The following is a 14510-nucleotide window of genomic DNA, read 5'->3' on the forward strand; positions in this document are numbered from 1 at the left end:
ATTCAAAGAAAAGGACTGAGCAGCTACTGCAGAGCTGACAGCATCAGTCATATTTTCATTGCAAAAAAAAAAAAAGACCTGGGGAGGTTTGTTTCTTGAGCTCTGATATCACATTCCCAAGGTAAGTCAAAGAGAGATGCTTTCAAACATTGTTTTATCATTTTGATTTGGTAAATTATTCTGAGAAGAAAAAATATATAGATCCTAAGAAGAATATATATATATAATGAATGAGAGGATTTTAAAAGACCCAAAAATAGGAACCCAACCCCTACCCAAAAACTAAAGTGGAGAGAAGCAATCAAGTATTTCAATAAAGAAGAGAAATTTGGTGAACATTTGATTCTGCACATCTTCATTTTTCTCTTTTGCTGCACTTTGTCCAAAGACCATATTACACTAATGCACTGTTTAACTTTTTAAACCATAGCCCCCAATAAGAAAGAAACTATATACTGTAATCTGGTGCATGTGTACATATTACACATATATCTTCAAAACTGAAGCTTATCCAAACATTTTCCTTACCATTTGATATACTCTGATATTTTCGTTGTATTCCATTTTCACTCATTTTTTTTTTCTAATACTGGTAATAATCTACAATTGGGCCAAATACAATTTGACAAAGAGCTCCAATTTAGCAAAGGCAAAGTTACAAATATCACCATGGATACAAGATAAGCAGAATGTAAAAACTGTAGGAGCTCTTTCTGGGGTCACAGAGGTCCTAAACATCTTTAAGAACAAACCTCTAATAAAGAGTTGTTTTTATTTATTTTTTATTTGTTTGCTTTTTAAATAATAGATTAGATAAACATAACTAAAGACTTTTGAATAGATTTAAGGGCCCCCAAAAGATGCGTGAACCATGTCATACTCTTTTATTCTTGGTGCCTAACAATGTGATGAAGCAGAAGGAACTCAGTAACTAGCCCCATGCCTTACCGGCCATGTTTAGTGCTGTTACCCTGAGCCACCCAGTCTTAGAGACTATTGCCAGCACTGCACTGGCATGGAAGGAGAGTCACTTAAGCAACAAAACAGGAATTTTAGTTACCCTATTAACAAAATCAGACTGTCATTAGAAATCACACTGATATGGGGCGCCTGGGTGGCTCAGTCGGTTAAGCATCTGACTTCAGCTCAGGTCATGATCTCGCGGCTTGTGAGTTCAAGCCCCACGTCGGGCTCTGTGCTGTCAGCTCAGAGCCTGGAGCCTGCTTCAGATTCGGTGTCTCCCTCTCTCTCTCTGCCCTTCCCCCACTTGCGCTGTCTCTCTCTGTCTCTCAAAAATAAATAAAAACTTCAAAAAAAAAAAAAAAAAGAAATCACACTGATATAAGTTACGTCCATTGACTCAACCAGAAAACATGTTTCTCTCTGTTTTGAATTAGTGTTGAAGGAGATAATGGGGAAGTAAAAACAAAAATAAAAACTGAGCTAGGAAGCATGTGTATAAAAAAATATGGAAAATGATACGTAGTAAGTCCTTAGTTTGGATTAAAAAAAAAACTTCTTCACAGTTTACTCAAATACAGGATCCAATTCTTCTTTCCCTTTAATTTCAATTTCATTTAAGACCAATATGATTTCAAACTACTCTCAGAAAAGAGCCAGGCAAATTTATTAAATTGCATTAGCAATTTGCTTTTCTGTATAACACACGATAAAACAATCAGGCACCACACTGGGGAGAGGGATATTCCTTGGATTAATAACATTGTACCATTTGATCATAGGCATCTCTTACCAAAAACTCTGGCTACAAATCCTAGTGGAAACTGAGAGGCAAACAATGTGAGGAACCAGGGGGCAGCATAAAGACTGGGGCTGATTTCATTTTCTTCAAGATGATTGTAGAGATCTCTGTGATAGTCATGAAGGAGCCTGGACAACTGGTACATTTGAATCTAAAGTTAATTTGGAGAAGAAAAATACAATATTATGCATTTATCTGTGCATAAAATACACTAACTTTAATTTTATTTACCCCAATATTTAATAACAAAGTCACACATATTCAATACATGAAAGTAGTATTTTATTTTTATTATGTTAAAGTTGGTATTAAAGTCCAAGTTCACTTAGCTGAGGTCATAAAGCAAGTCACTGAGAGTCCATCTGAGATGACTACACAGGTTTCTTTATCATATGTTTTTTGGTGTCACATACATACATGGAAATGGTTGTTTTTCCTCATGTAGGAAGGCACTGCTTTTGGAATTTAATCAGAATTGTCCTGGCTTAGGACTCTCATGGAAGGTCTATTTCAATTTCAGACCAATTCCAGAAAAGCCTCCATTCTAAAGACTCTACATTTAGTTCAGAAGCAAAGTTTGTCTCTGTTTGCTGGCCCAGCAGCTGAGTTACGATGGAGCTCTGGCTTCGACCCCACCAGGCAACGAGTGCTGCCAGGATGCTGCCTGGCTTAGAATGTTATGGAGGCAGAAGTCTGGGATAGGATTTCTAATATCCAAGGTATTCCAGCAGCATATTTTTTATGAAAAGGGGGATTAAAGCCAAAAGTGCTCTAGTATTAAAAGAAGAAATTATTTCATTCGGTTACTGTTTTATTATTGGTATTTTTAAAAACATTATAAAGGCAGAATTATAGCCTTTAAACTCATATGTCTGTGGTCGCTAAAGGTAAGGCAGTAGCAAATAATCAACAAATTTGTGAAGTGTTTACATTTTTATCCACACAGTAACATCCTGAGTAGTGGTTCCTTGATCAGTTATATCCGTTTGACATTTTAGTGTGAAATGTGTATGCTATTTTATTAAGTCTAGCACAACTTCTTTCACTAGACAATATCATCAAAATGTTACCCTCAGGTAGTTAGCTTTATAAAAACGCATCAAAGTAACCGATTATATTGTGAATTCAACAGTTGTTTCCAGAGCACAAAACTAAAAATCAAAGTACTATATATAAATACGGAAAATTATTTGTTTGATCTTTATCAATAACACATATCTGTGGAAACTAAGGTCCCACACAAACTAAAAGGACAGAAAGAGCCACAGGAAGTCATAGCTATGAAACACAGAGCTTAGCTGCAGTCAAACATAAAGGTTTACAAGAATGCGATTATTATCTCAGTCATATTGAAAAAAATCATAGATTTCCCTGAGGCCATTTATAATTTAGAAACTAGACATCCTATGTTCCATCAATAGAAGAATTAGTATTTTGGCAGCACAAAAATCAAAGAAGTCTAATTAGCAGGATAAAGAGAAAGCATATTGGCAAAAGCATTCTGTTCTTGTTCTGTTAGGATTGTGACACAGAAGCAATACTTCAACGTTCTTTTTTTTAAGAACCTTTTTCTTTTCTGCATTCTAAACCAGGAGATCGGAACATTTCTTCCATCAAGGTATATTTACATTAAATTTCTTCTGATAAAAGCAAATAAAAACATAATTCAATCTTCCTTTGAAGGAAACTTTAATAATAAAATGCCATCTGCTAAGAATAAGTAATTCTTCAGTTCTACCATACAGATAACATGGAAACTCTTCCAATGGAAGATTTAGAGTCCGAGGAGGGAGATGTGGAGAGAGATGAGAAAGGTAGAGAAGATGGGGAGAGGGGAGAGCAAAGACGTCAGATAAAAGACACAATGCTTTTACACTCAACACAGAAAACTGCAGCCACAGAACATAAGGAGACAAAGTTAAAAGAGACCTCAACTCCCTCATTTTACGGATAAGGGAACCCAGGCCAAGAACCTGGAGTGTCCACGCTCACACTGTGCAGGTAACCAGAAATCCTACCAAGTGATCCATGGCCACTGCCGTTTCCACTTCTGAAAGTTACATTGATTGGATAAAAAAACACTTTCTGCTCCTGAAGGTGGAAAAGTGTTGTACCTCACTTACAGAGCAAAAAGATCTATTCTCCTGGAATACGGTCCCCAATCTTGCAGGTTCTACAAATGCTACCAAAGATTAAAACATCTTCATTGTCATAATTATGGACATAAAATATTTACTGGCAATTGCAAGTCATATAAATGTGTTAATCCAATTTACGTGAATTCTTATGATACCAAACTGATGATTTTTTTAAATTGAAAACAACTGCATTTCTAAATTGAGAACTACATTTATTTATTTACTTACTTATTTATTTATTAGAAAGAGCCCAAGCGGGGAAGAAGGTCAGAGAGAGGGAGAGAGAAAGAAGAGGGAGAGAGAGAGAGAGAGGGACAGAGAGAGAGAGGGAGAGAGAGAATCCTAAGCAGGCTCTACACTCAGCACAGAGCCTGATGCTGGGCTTGTTCCCATGACCTTGGAATCATGACCTGAGTGGAAATCAGGTGGCAGAAGTTCAACTGACTGAGCCACCGAGGCACCCCCTGCATCTCTCTTTCCACTTAGGGACCTAAATCAAACACTACTCACAGGTACTTTCCATTCTTTAATATTTTTAATATTAGCTATCCAAACCTATTTCTGGAAATCAGAGCTACTTAATTCGTTACAAGGGCACCAAGGCTTACTATCCAGTATTAGATACTTTAGAAATAAAGTAAAAAATAAAACATTCCATTGTCGTTATTTGACTTGTGGCATGTTAACACACCTGTGAATAGTCATCAACTAGGAATCAAGTCACTATATTTATGGATCCTGATAAAGACCCTTTATATGAACTCACATCTGAAAACCCAATGTTAAGAGGGAAACCCTAGCTCCCTAGCAAAAATTTCATCTTAAAAAAGTAAAGAAGGGGTGCTTGGCACCTGGGTGGCTCAGTCGGTTAAGCCTCCGACTTCGGCTCAGGTCATGATTTCACAGCTTGTGGATTTGAGCCCCATGTCGGGCTCTGTGCTGACAGCTCAGAGCCTGGAGCCTGCTTCAGATTCTGTGTCTCCCTCTCTCTCTGCCCCTCCCCTGTTCATACTCTGTCTCTCTCTCACTCAAAAATGAATAAATGATAAAAAAAAAATTTTTTAAAGAAAATGAATTGCTTCCTCTCCATTGATCCTCTCAAGAAAATACCATTTACTGTAACATTCACAAGGTGAAAACCGAGTCCTTTCTTGCCTGTAGAATGGTAACTAAAATATTAAATGTAAAAACTGATCCTTAGGAACCAGGAAAAGAATATATTTTAAAAGCATTTTAAAAATATTTCACTTCTTATCTACAACATGATATTATGACTAACAGATCTTGCCTACCTCATTTCAAAGGAGGAGAACTCTGACATTCCTCTCTTGAAAGTCTTCTTTTATATTTTTACTACTAAAAGCTTTAAATTGAAAGGTAGTGGCGGTTGGTGATATCATATCTATAGATAAAATTTAAACTGCTTGTTAGAAACCAATACACTAAGGAAAGGGGAATTTTAACTAGAAAGGAGAAATGTGTAGACAGGGAGTCCGAAATAGGTTGAAGACTGCAGTGGGAGTGAGTACCCCGCTTAAAAGGACTAAAACATCTTAATGGTGCTTCTTCAGTGCATGCTAAGAAAAGCGGACCGAAAACTACCACTGACTTTGGGCACCTTTTCCTCTAGAAGGACCTATCTGACATAAAGATAAAGGAGGAGAGACATGGTAAGTTCAAGAAGAACCATGACACAGATATGTGCCGCTGATGCACTCACAGTAAAAGAATAAGGACATATTTTTAGATTTAAAAAAAAAAAAAAGATTTGATTCTATTCAATTGACAGGTTGAGGAAAAGTGAATAAAGAAGACTTGATTCTTTCTCTATTTCCACTTGCAGACTTAGGGGAGAGAGACTTGAGTACCCACTACCTTTCTAGAATTGCTCATTTATTCACTTCAGGAACTTTATGGAAGAGTTTTTCTGCATATAGATGTCCTACTCTTACAGGTTTAGCAAAAGTACAAATCCCACATACTAAAACGTCAAAAGAAGCCTCTACGTTTATACTAATTCCAAGACAATGGGTCCAAATTTCTTTCAGTCTTTTCTAAAATTTGTTTTACTGTTTATTTATTTTTGAGAGAAAGAGAGAGAGGGAGAGTGCGAGTGGGGGAGGGGTAAGGAGAGAGACACACACAGAATCTGAAGCAGGCTCCAGGCTCCAAGATGTCAGCACAGAGCCCGACCTGGGGTTCAAACCCATGAATCACAAGATCATGGCCTGAGCCAAAGTCAGACGCTTAACTGAGCCACCCAGGCATTCCCAAATTTCTTTAAATCTTAACTGTAATGTAGAAGAGGGCTAATGCTACGATTTCTGGTAACAGCTTCCCATGTGCCTCACCTGCAGCGACATCATGTCAGGTCTGTACTGTTTGCGGAAGCCCTGGTCATACATAAGGAATTTCAGCATCTCAAAGGCTTGCTCTTCGCTCATGTGCAGAAGCAGGACTCCAGCCACAAAGCTGATCCCCTGACAGTAACCCACTTCTTTGTCCAGCAATGAGTAGGCTTTCAAGAGGTTAAAGAGTGAGAGCTGCCCTGCCCCAAGCTGTGCTGAAAAATAAGGGTGAGTAGGAAATGTCCTTCCTGCAGAGGAAGAGAAAAGAAAATATTTTTGAGATATCCTGAGCTTTGGAGATAAAAGTGAAATTGCAATGCAGTGATTTCCAGGAAATAAACATTCTTTTCTGAACCAGTGAGAGCTGTGTGGAATACCCATCTAACTAAAACTCTCTCTCCAGCAAGTCCTAGGTCCTACCTGCCAGACCACCACCCCATCTCTACACATACAAAAGTGAAGAAAACATTTGATGCTAAAATAGCACTTCTTTTTAGAAAACAACAATAACAAAATTCACAAACAAATCATGGACATGTCCAGGAGAGATCCCAGGAAAACAGAATACAAAATCTATTCTGGCTATAAATGAAGGCAAATTCCAAGTTCACATAAAGACTACCCTCCGAGTAAAATCAGAATTCTATCAAAGTTATCACATTATTTAAAAGGAAATCTTAGGGGGCGCCTGGGTGGCGCAGTCGGTTAAGCGTCCGACTTCAGCCAGGTCACGATCTCACAGTCCGTGAGTTCGAGCCCCGCGTCAGGCTTTGGGCTGATGGCTCAGAGCCTGGAGCCTGTTTCCGATTCTGTGTCTCCCTCTCTCTCTGCCCCTCCCCCGTTCATGCTCTGTCTCTCTCTGTCCCAAAAATAAATAAACGTTGAAAAAAAAAATAAAAAAAAATAAAAGGAAATCTTAGTAGCACCTAAACAGAATTAGTCCTGCTTTTCCTGTATGTAATATGACACTGGAGGAGATTTTTGAGGACATTTTGTTTTATATTCAACCTATTGTTCAGGAAATACTTCTTTTTTTCAAATATCCTTTGCTCCCTGTTTCTTCACTTAATCTTAGCCAAAAGGCCGAGAAGCGATGCTCCCTGTTTCTTAAACCACCTCCATGAGCCATACAGACCTCTTTTCTTTTTTCAAAATAGCCAAAAAGCAAGTAAAGCAAAGGGCCAAGCTGATTTCAAATAAATTCCCCTCTAAAATTCACCTCTGAGGATAAAATTACCATAGAGATACCCAACAAGCAAACAAAATCAGTTCTGGATCACTGAAAAGCTGGTACTAAACACTGAAACCCACCTATCTTCATCACCAAGGCTGTAGACACTGGCATGGGACTTTTCTTATGCCCAAAAATGAAGGGGAGATCAGTTTCCTTGCAAAGTGACTACTCATGTCAGTGAGAACTTATAATGCCAGATTTTTAAATGTTTTCCACCACATATGCTTAAAAGTGATCTTGTTTCCCTCCTCCCCCCAGGAACTGATAAGATTAATTTCTGCAGAGCAAGGGGAACATATGAGAAAATAACAAGAACACACTGAGGAAACACAGATGGCTACAAGTAGAGTTAAATAAACAGTTTTTTAATCATCGTTTTACTTTATTACTTAAATTTTTTGCTGACGAAAACTATAAATGTACTCTCTACCCAAGACATTAATTCTAGCTTCATTTTTTTTCTGACCAGCCTTGCCTTATAATCTAATTGCATCATCTCCTTCTCTTTATTAGGATATCTTCATTAGCCCTAAATGAACCATCCCCATTTCTAGTCTGGTCATCAATTTCTCGTCACAGAACCACAGATCTGTGGGGATCCACAGGGATTGCCTAGTTCAAGGTCCTCATTTAAATGAAAGGACTGAGTCTCAGAAGCAAAATAATTTGCCTAAAACCACAGTTTAGTGGTAGAATCAGACAAGAACTGAAGTCTTTAGCTTCTCTGTAAAATTCCCCTTTACAAAAAAATATTAAATCAAAAAATACTAACTGAGTTGGGTCCTTTCCCAACAAAAGCTGTTTATCATCCAAAAGGAACAGAGATCAAAACTAGGTTTTGGCCAGTGATTTTTATATGCCCTAATATAAGGGGACCCCAAATATAAGGTAACCCCTTATTTTCCCAAATGGGCTCAAGTAACATATCTGGCCACTTTAAATATACCATCTTTCAGGGATACAGATAAAAAAGTCAAATGCCAATGCACAATATTTAATCCAATTAATCAGACATCTTTAAATAATAAAATATATAGTATAAAATGATAAATTAGAGAAAAACTAGAGACAATGTAATTTTAAAAATCATACCTTTTTTTACTTTCCATTAGTGATTTGAAATACAGACTTTAAAAAGATAGCTTTATGACGCTATCACTGGAAATTCTCCCAGTCACAAGTAGCCATTCATATAATATTAGGACAGCTCATTTTTCTTTCATCCTATAGGGATGTATTCATGATTCCACAGCATAACCACTTATTGTGCTGCTTTTTAAAGTGATATTCAAAGGCCTGTTTAAATTTTAACCTATTCTATCCTATTTTAAAACCAGTGTTGATTGAGAAAATAAATGCCTAACCCAAACAAAAGTCAGTTTTTCAAAATACAGGAATTGAAAGTCCCTGATAATATGACCTTTATAATGATTCAAATATAAGATAACACCCTTTTTCGGGGGCAAAGTCTGGGGATGAAAACTTCATTTTGTATTCAGGCATTTATGGTATTTTCAACCAGACATGAAGTCAACTTGCCCTCAAGAAAGGGGAAAGTCGGCAGCTCTGTATAATTCAATAGGTCCTCTTTAGCAACACCAAAACCAAAACAAAACACAAACTACCACAAAACCCCAAGCAAAACCCCCCAAAATACTCAGGAAAGGGACGTATCGTTTGCTTTTGTACAATAATCAATATGACAAACATACCCAAATCCACAAGAATGGCATGCTGCTGAGCAGTGAGCTGCTTTAAAAGTTCCTTATAGGAAACGTCAGGAGGCTGTTGTTTATTGGGCAATCTGTGCCTGAGACGGTATTGTAAAGCTAGGAACTGCCAAATTTCTCCTCGTCGACTTTTGGGAACACCTACGAAGATAAAAGGCAAGGTCTCTGGATCTCTGGAATGAAGTTGCTAAACCACAGCTGATGAACTATGTAATGCCTGAAAACAGGCAGCTGTAAGGTCCTGTGTGCCATCCTCCCTCCCATCACACAGTATGATGAGGTGAGAGAGCATATTTTGATCCTGAAGCTGCTGATATCTTGCAAAAGATATCCTGAAGTTTAATCCTGAAGCTGCTGATATCTTGCAAAAGAAAACCCTCAAGTATCAATAATAAAGGCAATGCTGGGGCGCCTGGGTGGCTCAGTCGGTTAAGCGGTTAAGCAGCTCAGGTCATGATCTCACGGTTCCTGGGTTTGAGCTCTACGTCGGGATCTGTGCTGACAGCTCAAAGCCCAGAGCCTGCTTCAGATTCTGTGTCCCTCTCTCTCTGCCCCTCCCAAGCTCGAGCTCTGTCCTTGTTTGTCTCTCAAAAATAAATAAATGTTAAAAAAAATAATAATGAAGGCAATGTTAACATCAGCCAACACTGATTGGGCACCTAATACAACATTCCATCAATGGTGCATTGCCACTCAGCATTGTACCTGTGCTCAGAAAACAACCAAATGAGGCAGGTGATTACTATTATCCCCACTTTCCAGATGGTAAAGCTGAGGAAGAAAGAAGCAAAGAACTTGCCCAAGTTCACACAGCTTGTAAGTGGAAGTTTAGGATTAGAACTCTCCAAGTCTGGCTTCAGAGGCCAAATTCTGAAACCATGAAATGTATCCCTGCCTATTCCCACCTTTTATTTGGTTTAAAGCTAGTAATAAATGCCAGTACTTATAACTTCTAAGCATTTGACATTAATAAGTCTCTGTATAAGGCAAACCAAGAATATACGTTGCTACTTACACATCTGTAGGATGAATGAATGAATGATCACATGTAAAATGTCATTTGGGGGTAACTTTCATTAGCCCACTAAATGAATCTCTGATAACATGAGTGGGCTGTTTTATTATCCATCCAACAACAATTTTGCAAGAAGGCAATTCACATCAGCTAAACAAGTCATCTGTTGAACATCTAACACATAGCAAAGTATAGAGAATGGCACTGAGGATACTTCCTCCCTGGGAGATGAATAAATCCATTCTCGGGAATTAGTCTCATTCATTCATTCATCCATGTATTCATTCAGTGAATAACTTGTGCAAGATCCTTTTTAGGTGCTAGGTATGCAGTGGCGGGGTGAGAAAAACATTAAACAAATATATGCCTAAATACAAAATTATAATTATGATAAGCACCATTAAGGAAAAGAATCGTGAGAAAAAATAATGAAGCAAAATGAATTGATTTTGGTGGAAGAGAGGGATTTCTGAGGAAGTGGTATTTGAACTGAGATCAAAAAGATAATAGGATTTTCCAAGCTGGGAGTGTGGGCAGCAATCCCTTCAGGAAGGGAAACGTTTGAACGCCCTCAGAAAGGCAAGGAATGGGGTGAGAAAGGAAGAGGAGGAGGAGGGGTGAAAAGAAAAGGATGATGGGAAATAGGCAGCAGGTGGAGAGGTAAGGATGAGAGGTTAGGGAAAACTGGAACATTCCATGCAAGAAACAGCCTGGGACATATACTGGGACCCAGTGTAGTTCAATCTCTCTGGAACACATGATACAGGGAGGGAGGAAGCAGAACATGAGATCAGAGATGAAGGAGGCAGAGATTATGGTGGGCCCTGGGCAGAGTGCTCAGAGGTTCAAACTGTATCCTATAAGAAATGGGAAGCTGAGCACCCCTAAAAATCTTTAAAACTCATACCAAAGAATAGTGTGATCGACAACCACACACATTCTATTACCCACTATTCTGTCTCACAAATAATGCAATCAATGAAAATGTTTAGGACTTCCATATCTTCAAGGAAAAAAAAAAACAATAAATGTAGCATCTTACAAAATTAATCTCAACTTCATTTAAACTTAACTATGCAACAGTTTCACACATTAATCATAAGCTTTTAAAACAAGATTCATTAACAGATATCTTTGGATATTCTTGGATTTTTATTTTGCACTCAGCTTATATATAGGTCATGAGATCCTCATTTTAATAGCTGGGTCACAGAAATGCACCTCAAATATTCACATGCTAAGCAGTTTTAATTTTAAATTTAAGATGTTTAACTATCAGCCATTTTATATGACAGAGTAGCAATGCAGTATAATGGCCAAATAAAAGCAATTTTTCCAAAATAAAGGAATATATACATGGAAGGAAAACTGATTGATGAATAAAAACATAAATCTGTTTACATGCACACATACATGTAGGTGAATATACATATACATATAAACATTTCTGACTAAATGATGGAAATGAGTCTAGTTTGTAAGTCTAAATTATTTTTATGGATATGATCCAAGGTCTCTACCCATGCATTCACTCCTTTCTTGATAAACAACAAAGACAGCTGAGAACAGCTGGTTGAAGAAGACAAGAAAACCTATAGAAAAGGTGTCTGCTAACTCCTCAGGGACCATCTCTCCATTAGCACTGTTTTCTTCCCAACAAAGTCACTGACTGCAGTCAAAAGCAAATTACTTCCCTTTTTTTATAGGCAAAGCACAAGGACAAAATTATGCCTGAGCTACACAATCAAAAAATCTCTAAAGATTTTCTCTAAAAAAGATGATTAACGATGATCCACCTGAAACTAATGTAACATTGTGTGTCAATATTACTCAAATGAAAAAGGCAATCCAGAATACCTTCTTTAAGACAAATATGAATGTCTTCCATATCGCTTCTGATTTTAGCTCTGCAGTTCAACAACTTCTTATCCCAGGTTAGTAAGACCTCCTTCTGACATACACCAACTTCTTCATAGTCCAGTTTAACTTTTCTGGACTGGAGTTCATCTCTGCTTGCTAAGAAAAACAAAAGAATTTATGTAAAACTGATATGTTCCTAGAACACAGAATTTTAAACATTTTGTTGTATTTGTAAAATCATACCAAATGATTTTTAGGAATCAACCACTAACAGGTAGTCACAAAGTAAACTTAAAAAAAGTGAGGAATGAATATATACATGAAAGGTTCCCAAACGGAGTCATATCACATAAAAAAGTATCAGGAATAACTTTCTAAGGAGGTTTTACTCTGTATCTTACAGATGGGAGCTCTACTAAGCATAAAAAACTAAGCATGTTCCCTACGCTGTAAGTTTCAATTTTTTTTGACAAATGTGATAGCCTCAGATGTGACAACTTGCATCATTTTCAACACCAATGATATTTTATATATGACCTATATGAGAAAACAATACCTCGTGCTAACCTTGATTAGAGAAATACTGACCATGGTAACCCAATACATTTTTATAATTATTCCCAGAGTTACCAATACTTCTTTTAAAAATGTTAAGTCATGTGCCTCTGTGTTCATTTTTTTCTTAAAGAAAAAAATTCATTTTATTGAAATTAACACTACTTCTGTTTTTAAAAATAGTACAGAATTCTCTCTTGTTTGATGGTCTAAAATATAAGCCCAGAGCTCATTAAAGAAAGGCCTATAAAAGCAACTACTAACTTGATGTGTTCTTTATCTTGAATACTTGATTCCAAAAGAGTAAAGGAAGAAAAAACATTTAGCTATTTTTTTTTCTCTTTCATTAGGATCACATTGAACAGGAGTCTCACAGATTAATGTGTACTCATTCAAGCTCACAGTGCTCAACCCCTTACCTTCTGCAACACAAATCTTTGTCATGCATCCAAAGTCCTCGACAGCACAAAAACAACAGCAGAATGAGTATTACGCTTTACTTAGTGTGTTTAAAACCATTCCAAAGAATTTAAATATCTTATAATATGGTTATTCAAATAAAGAGTAAAAGTTTCTACTGAAAGTCCAGATATAACCAAACTTTCACTATGAAAATACTCCTGGATACCACTAGATGGCCTACCTCTTGGATACCACTAAACTCACAGAGAGGAGCTTTGCTTCTCAATACTTGCTTTATATTTCTCTATGGTAATCAAATTTTTTTGAAGAAGTGGGTTCATTAAAGCTAATAATTAATATAACCCTATATGTTACTTTACTAATTATTTTTTTATAATGAACAAAAGCATATTTCCTTTTCTCCCCCCTGCAACGTTCTCTAGATCTTTATTCATTTAAGAGAATAATCAAGAGCTATGTGCCAGCTTCAGGGCCTGAGGATAAAATGCTGATTAAGAACAGTCAACATCTGCCCTCACCTGGTTAACTAGGCAAAAAATAAAGAACCATCAATAAATAATTATCCATTGACTAGAATTTTAATAAGCTCAACTATTTTTTGTCTCTGTTACTTAAATGCAGAAAAAAAAGAACTCATAAAGGTTTCTGACCATATCTGCTAAATGTCACCTCCTCTCTTATCCTGAATATGAATTGAATTTCCATCAAAATCTATAAAAGCCCGGGTGGGCATACCATTTATCACATCAAACTTTTAAAAGTTTGTACCTTTTAAAAGCTGTACCAATAACAATCAATTGGGTTTTTAATTTTAAAGAAAAAAAAAGATTTACTTCCTAGGATATTTAAAACTTTACGTACTTCCAGTCTGCCAAGAAAACAGCAATAAAGAAAATTACTCCCTTGCAAACTAAATATTGTTCAATTTAAAAACAGAATTGAGTATTAGGTGTAGTAAGAGGAATCTTAAGATAGGTGATGAGCATAGAAATGTGAATACCTGTTCTTAAAAAAGCATTTTGGAAGACAACACAATAAAAGCAAGCCACAGAAAAACCTAAATTGTACATTTTCCTATAATCTTGTAAATCAAAGGACCCACTTAAGCTAAATCGTTCATTTTACACATGTGAAAAACAAGGCCCTTTTAGGTTAAGTGCACTGCCAAACATAGTAACATTAATACATTTTTTGAGTTTTGGTCCCGTCTGCACATCTCCTTATGTGTGGTTCATAAGGAGGTAAATAACATCATTCTTTCGAAGTCTGGAAAACACATTCTAAAACACTTGTTCATAAACTAAGCAATAAAGCACCAGTAATACCACAGAAGCTATTGTAAATTATCCAATTATAAATTTAATGATTTGAATATGATTTTTTAAGTAGAAAGTATATAAAGCAATAACAAAAATTAGGAACTTTGATTTGATAACAGGTAATTA

General features: G+C 36.7%; 1 protein-coding gene across 6 annotated transcripts in view; it reads right to left on the reverse strand.

The window, feature by feature from the left end:
* TBC1D4 (TBC1 domain family member 4) overlaps window positions 1–14510 on the reverse strand; it is a 189582-nt gene that overhangs the window by 7498 nt on the left and 167574 nt on the right. For 5 of the 6 annotated variants that reach the window (XM_030311991.1, XM_030312011.1, XM_030312018.1 and 2 more), the window contains 4 exons: window positions 12085–12243; window positions 9195–9353; window positions 6252–6496; window positions 1754–1913 (listed from right to left, as the gene is read on the reverse strand). In XM_030311991.1, the coding sequence (XP_030167851.1) occupies window positions 1754–1913; window positions 6252–6496; window positions 9195–9353; window positions 12085–12243 (723 nt within the window). The remainder of the gene's footprint in view (window positions 1–1753; window positions 1914–6251; window positions 6497–9194; window positions 9354–12084; window positions 12244–14510) is intronic. The other variant, XM_030312002.1, reaches the window with a different exon arrangement.

This window comes from Lynx canadensis, chromosome A1, assembly GCF_007474595.2.
Source record: "Lynx canadensis isolate LIC74 chromosome A1, mLynCan4.pri.v2, whole genome shotgun sequence".
Classification (NCBI taxonomy): Eukaryota; Metazoa; Chordata; class Mammalia; order Carnivora; family Felidae; genus Lynx; species Lynx canadensis.